This window comes from Ochotona princeps, chromosome 11 (assembly GCF_030435755.1).
Source record: "Ochotona princeps isolate mOchPri1 chromosome 11, mOchPri1.hap1, whole genome shotgun sequence".
Lineage (NCBI taxonomy): Eukaryota > Metazoa > Chordata > Mammalia > Lagomorpha > Ochotonidae > Ochotona > Ochotona princeps.
In genome coordinates, this window is record NC_080842.1 from 49,271,964 (window position 1) to 49,278,624 (window position 6,661).

Genomic DNA, 6,661 nt, shown 5'->3' on the forward strand with positions numbered 1-6,661 from the left:
TAAAATTTGTTGTTTTCCTGGAAATTGCCGAATTCTGTAAAGATTTTTTGGTTTTGTTTTGATATGAGAAAAGTATGGAGTGCTCTCATTCGTCTTCCAGGTAAGTGAAAGGAACCCAGTTATCACTGCTACCTCCTAGTGTCTGCCATGTGCCCTGATGAGGGTTGCCAGACAAAAGTCCTGCCTGTTTTTAAAGTTGAAATTAACCATTTCCAGTCACACAAAATGTACTAATTATCACATTTGAGCCAGATGACCTCACCTTCCACTTCCTGTCATCCAACATTGTAAAACAGCCTGCTATTAAACCAATATATCTAAATATATATTTGAATCTTGAAAACATTTTTAGTAACAGCCAGATCGTGCATCTGATGTGTAGGGCATTATAAAATCCATTACCCTGTTTTTATCTATATAGTGTGCCCCAACATCATTAAATAAAATAAAACCCAAAAGGGCTAACAGTTGCATTGAGCCAGCTTAAACATCTTACAAAGTCTCATGTAAGTGTCCTGTTGTGACTTAGTGGGAAAAGCCATGGCCTGCATTGCCAGCGTCACATGTGGGCACTGGATCGTGTCCTGCTGCTCCGCATCAAAAACCGTTCCCTGCTAATGATCTGGGGAAGCAGCACAAGATGCCGAGTCCTTAAGCCACTCCAACTCGTGTGGGAAACCTGGTGGAACTCCTGGCTCTGATCTAGCCATTTTGACTGTTTGGGGAAATCGACCTGAAGTGGAAGATGATCTCTTTTTCTCCTTTGATTTTTTTTGCCTGTAACTTGCAGATAAATATAAGTAAGTGTTTTAAAAAAAAAAAAAAAGCTAAAAAGACATCTTACATTTCTTAGGTATGCCCGTTAGTACATCAACAGTCTGTTCAAAATACAGAATTCTGGGATGGTCTTTTATTCTCAGTGAAATTGGATGGTTACCTTTAGATGTAGATGATAACATACTCACAAATCTAGAGTAGATCAAACATTTTATCCAAGTATTTCAGAAACTTCTCATTTACTTGTTGACTGTCAGCTCGTGGTGAACCAAATATAGAAGTACATCCATAAACTTTTTCTCTTATTTCCACTTGTCCTTTTTTTTTTTTCTTGTTCACAAAACAGAGCCTAACAGCTCTGCCCTTAGGCTCTAGGATTAGGTCTGTGCTTGGAATCCTGACAAACTCTTCAAAAAAAAAAGTGACTTACTCCAGAGAATCCATGTTAAAGTGTTGATAGTGCAAATCTGGTGCACAGATCCGAAGGCATAATTGCCTATGTTCGCTCTGTTACGGATTTGACAAATACTGGTTAGGGTTCAAGACACCCTGCTGAGCACTTGCCAGTCTAAAGCACCCAGATTGGATAGGTTGTTGATTTCTTCTAAGATGTCTTGAGATAGAGGAAGATCTTGATCTGTTGAATCACTCCCCAAGTAGCCGCAAAGGTTGGAGCTAAACAGATCCAAAGCCAAGAACCAGGAGCCTCTTCCAGGTCCTCCACGTGGGTGCAGGGTTCCAAGGCTTTGGACCATCCTTGACTGCTTTTCCAGGCCTCAAGAAGGGAGCTGAATAGGAAGCGGGGTTCCCGGGACATGAGCCAGCAGCCCACATGGGATCCCTGTGCATGCAAGGCAAGGACTTTAGCTACTAGGCTATAGCGCCAGACCCCAGGTTCTTGATTTCTGAGAGCATGCTTCCCTCAGCTTGTCAGAACCAGAGGGAAGTTAAAGACTTTTACTTTAGGTCATTTGATCAATTATTACAATCAAAGAATTTAATGTTTTGTTTTGTTTTTTAGTTGATAAAGCAGATAAAATTGTGAGGCAGGCTGACCCATAGAAACCACTGTTAAATAATTTTGTCTAGGTAAGGTACCTGGAGTAGACAAGTTCTTTTTTTTTTTTTTTTTCAGGAATTAATTAGTTTTAGAACTAAGTTGGACAGAGTGAATACAAAAATAGTTTTCCTCTAAACTCTCCCAACAAACATCTGCACAGGCTCCATGTCATCGACTGTGTCAGTCCCTTCAGTGGCTGTTACATGTACACCCCCCATATTACAGGCAGGTTGGAACTGAACAGTCTTCCCATTCCTGGGTTCCAAACAAAACCCATTGATTGTGCTCCCACCCGGCAACTATTCCAATTCTTCTGAAAATAACTTAGCTGAAAAGAATCACTTGCTGCATATTCAAAAACAGAACTGATCATCCATTTCCTCCAGTGCCTGGAGGGCAACCCGGACTAACAAACACAGGTAGCAAAAACTACGCTTGTTTTGCCTTCTTCATGTTAAATATCAGAGAAAAATCCTTTGCTGTTTTCACATTGGCTTCAACATTACGATGTCAATATCCTTTTCTTCCTCTGAATCTTGACCTGGCATCCAGCATTGATTTTTACACTCAAAGAAGAAGTACTTCAACGCTTGGCAGTGGCCTTCCTTCAGACACTGCTGGGGCGACTTTCCTTTCTGCAGCACGCAGTCCGACGGCAGCAGGCACGCACCCAGGTCACGCTCAGGCTTGTCCTCATAGTAGCAGGGCATGCCGGGCTTGCCTCGCTGCCCACCCAGGGGCCCACCGGGCGGGCCGACACCAACGAGACCCGCTGGGGAAAAAGGGACAAGTTCTTATATAAGAAATAGAATGCTGAGTGCCAGTAGCTTGGAGGGCTGGCCTGAGTTTGTAGTGGGTATAGAGTTCCACTTGGGAGCATTGCCTGGAGATGGCTGGATGGTGCCAATAGTTGTAGCAGTTCATAACAAACTGTGGTGTCTAACCTGAAGATACACACGAATGTTTTATTTTAATTTTAAGATATGAAAACCAAAACTTGCTTAATGTTTTGTTGTTTAACTTAGGAAACAATTTTTTAAACTGTTTAAAAAAACATTCAAAAAATTTTTTAAGCAATTAGGTAAAACCACAATGTTTTGGTTTTCTAACGTTGTGTTCTATTTCTGTTCCTAAGGTAAAAAGAAAAGTCGCAAAGAGAAAATGAAGCCAAACTGAAGCAGGCCCCACCCAGCTTCTGCGAAACCTTGGAGAATGAAGTTCACTTAACACACACTTTCTGCCTTGAAAACGGAAAGAAACTATGACTTCCTTTTCACATAACCACAAATCCTTTGGTGGAAATGTACAGGAAAAACTCTTGAGAGAGAGGCTAAAAGCCACTCTGTTATACCCTCCCCCCTCGGACTTTTCTTAGGAAAAGTCAATAATTAAGCAAATTGCTTAACATTTGGTTCCAGTTCCTGCATATCTGGAGTTTAAACGCATAATGCACCATTAATTCCATGCTGCAGTTTTTATTTAAAAGGAAATAACAAGATATCCTTATACTGACACTGAAAATTCATCCATTTTAGAGCCAGGAATTCCCATGTTACACAAGAAAAAATAGAAGTCTACTGAAATAATTTTTTAGAATAAGAGAAATCAAATGAAATATTTCTTTGTTTTTCCTTTTGGAAACTTTATGTATAATTCTTTCTGCCTGCCTACTTTTCTGCAAAAATGAGATGTACAAATTTCAGTTCCCTGCTATGAAAAGTGACGTGGTGGCAATTTTATAAGTGTTTCTTTCTGATTTTTATCAGAGTGAGAAAATAATTAAAATTATTATTGATTTGCAAGTAGTAAACACTTCATATTTTGATTTCACCGCCATTTTAGGTTTAATATAATTTGCATTAAGTGTACATATTTGTTTGTTTCCTAAAGCGTTTCACTTTAAAACAGTTTTTACTCCTAGTTATGTTGGAATATTTGGAATTTTTAAGGAGTAAAGATTGCCCCGCATTTGGTTTTATAATATTTCTCACCAGATTTTTATTACTGATATTAAAGAAAAAGTCAATTTTTTAAAATGGTTGGACTTTGGCAGCTTTGTAAAGGGAAGTTAGAGGTGATCAGGCTCCCTACCAAGTTTCAGCATCGTGCTATTGAGGAATAAGTGTTTTGGTTTTTGTATGCCAGTCTGGGCTGTTTTAATGTTTATTTTAAAAGACAACTGTTGCATCAAAATTTTATGTTTCTTGGCATTGTTCAGCATAGGTAATGTGTGCAATTTGATGTGCACATTCATATTCAAAGGTTTTTTGCATAAAATAAATGCTTCTAGATGTCATGGCAGTCTTTTTTTTATCATATTTTCTTGTGAATTTTTTCATTTAAAAGGGCTAAAGTCATAAACATTACAGTCAACTCTCAATTATCTATATAACAGCATGGCTCTGCCGTAGGTTTTCAATTTTGGGGTCGCCGTGAACTCACAGATGACATAATGCAGACCACTCTGCAAGTCCTGGTGTGTGTGGTCCCTGGGAGGCTTGTCTCAGCCCTGGCGGAGTTTGCTCCCTTCTCCAGCATCAGTTAAAGGAAGTGAACAGCACTGGCATTAAAGCTTGACCTTCATTGGCTTTAGTCTTAAGAAGCTAAAAAACAATGAAATGTAATTGAAAAGGGTGATAATGTTGGAGTGAAATTTGTTGATAATTGTCCCTTACGTTCTCATAGATAATCAAGAGTTGGCTGTAATCTGAAAGATGGATAATTCTTTTAAATATGCATATAAGTACGTACACATCTTTAGGTATCAGAAGATGGTTAGGCAAAAAAAAAAAAAAAGGCTGCCAGTGATAGAAAACAATATCTTTTAAAAATACAAAAAAGCTCTATCCTTCCTACTGCCTTTTCATAACTTTAGAAAGAAAATATAGAATATTGCCTCCACTATGCTGACAAGAGTTTCTATGCACAAGTATCAAAGAAGTCCCTTGAGCAGTTGGTGGACAAGTTGTATTTTGAGTTGAGAGTTCCCTTAGCATCAGACAGCTTGATTCTGAAGGCCCTGAGTTTATCAGCAAGCAAACGTACACTGAGAGAGACTTTGATCTCCCTCCTTAACAGATTAGCCAGCAGAGGTAGATTACCACATGTTTGATCATGCAGCAGATTCATTCACATCATTTCAAGACAGTTTGTAGCTTCACAGGAAAGAAGTTAATCTCTAAGTGGCCCATTCCTGATTTTATTAAGTAACTCAAGTGTCTGGCACTAAGGGAGGGAACATTAGAATGGTGAAAAGATTAAGGATTTGTTCATGGGAAATTTTTCCGTTTTCCTTTAAAATGGAAAACAAAATCTCTTAGGAATTTAATATTCATGCCTCAGAGAAATACAACACAAAAGTGCAGACTTATATTTGAGAATTAATGTTAACCCTTTGTGTCTAGGTTGAAGCTTCTTGTATTTGTCTAAAACTACAAGCCAGAATTTTGTATCTCCTTTGATAAAAAGTGTGTATAATGTAAAGTAGTTTTGCATATTCTTGTGCTGCACATGGGCTGAATTTTTAGAAATTTTTTTAAAGACTTGAAGCAGAAACTTGTAATTTGTGTAAATGACAAGTGTAAAATCCTATCATAAAATGCTAAAAAAAAAAAAAAGATACAGAGTTTCGAATAAAATCAAGAAATGCAGCATTATTTAGTAGTGTGGAACCCTGAATATTCATGTATTCCCGGCATGTCACAAGTTGATTTGCTGTCTTTGCATTTTATCTGTTTAGATTCTGGAGTCTGCTTATTCAATAAGAAACCAACTGCAACCTTCCAACTTTCTCACTAGGTACTCTGAGCTGACTTATTGTGACAGACAAAGCAGCAGAATGGAAGATAAATTTTGATGGATTTTGGGGGATAACTTGTGTATTTTTGCTGTTGTTCAGTTCTTTAACCTCTGAGTTTAAGAGCAGCTTTTAATTTGTACTCCTTGTGATATGTCTACCCATTATAATTTTGGACGTACACATTTAGTTCATGGAGAATAAGCAAAGTTACATGAATGAACCTGGAATACGAAGTGAACTCACTGAGAGGTAAGAATTGTATCTAGTTTTTTATTTTACCCTCCGTGGGTTGAAATTTGCACACACAGTCCCTTGTCGTCCCCTGGTTCTATATCCATAAGTTCAACTAACTGCAGAGTGAAGCTATTTGCAAATAATATGCATCTGTACTGAACTTGTACACATTTAAGTACAAGTAAAGTGACAGCGTTTGGGATAGTAGGAAAAATTCCTGTTCAGTACCTGTAAATCAGGGCTCTAATTTCTCATTCCCAGAAAAGTAATGACTGATTTCATCTCACATCTTATTTCAAAGCCTAACATCAGCGTATGCAGGTCCTTCATCCAAAGAATGTGGAGCAGCTGGACCATCGGGCTCAACGTGGAGCTGTGTCTCAGTGTTTGTGCGTACATAATGCTGCCTTGAGGCTCCTTTCTCTGTTCTCTGGCAGAGACCACTGCATTCTAAATGATACCCATTCATTTTAGTAAACAACATCACAACCATCCTTCTTGATAAAACGTGAAAAGCAACATATTGCAGATCAGTTACAATTGAAGTAGCAACATGGAACATGGCCAAATATGTGATTAAGCTTACTGAAAGGTAGGGAATAGTTTCTTCATTGCAAGTATTTACTAAAAGCTGTACAGTATCTTTCCAGGAGTTAACATTAAAACACTTAACCCTTGGGTAGAGATTGTGATTCCGCAAGATGGCGCAGTTGGCTGCAGTGCCCACATTCTGTGCTACAGAATGTTTCATCTCCAGTTTTCTGCTTCTATGCATACTGGGAAGCAGCAGA

General features: G+C 38.4%; 1 protein-coding gene across 3 annotated transcripts in view; it reads left to right on the forward strand.

Annotated features, from left to right (window-relative positions):
* Positions 1-4,948, forward strand: part of PDS5A (PDS5 cohesin associated factor A) — a 97,250-nt gene extending 92,302 nt beyond the window's left edge. For 2 of the 3 annotated variants that reach the window (XR_009246305.1, XR_009246306.1), the window contains exons 33-34: positions 2,973-4,248; positions 4,379-4,948. Coding sequence is in view for 1 of the 3 variants with exons in the window: in XM_012931430.3 (XP_012786884.1) it covers positions 2,973-2,976 (4 nt within the window). In the remaining 2 variants the exon portion in view is untranslated. Of the gene's footprint in view, positions 1-2,972 lie in introns of all 3 variants that reach the window. The other variant, XM_012931430.3, reaches the window with a different exon arrangement.
* Positions 4,949-6,661: the final 1,713 nt, after the last annotated feature.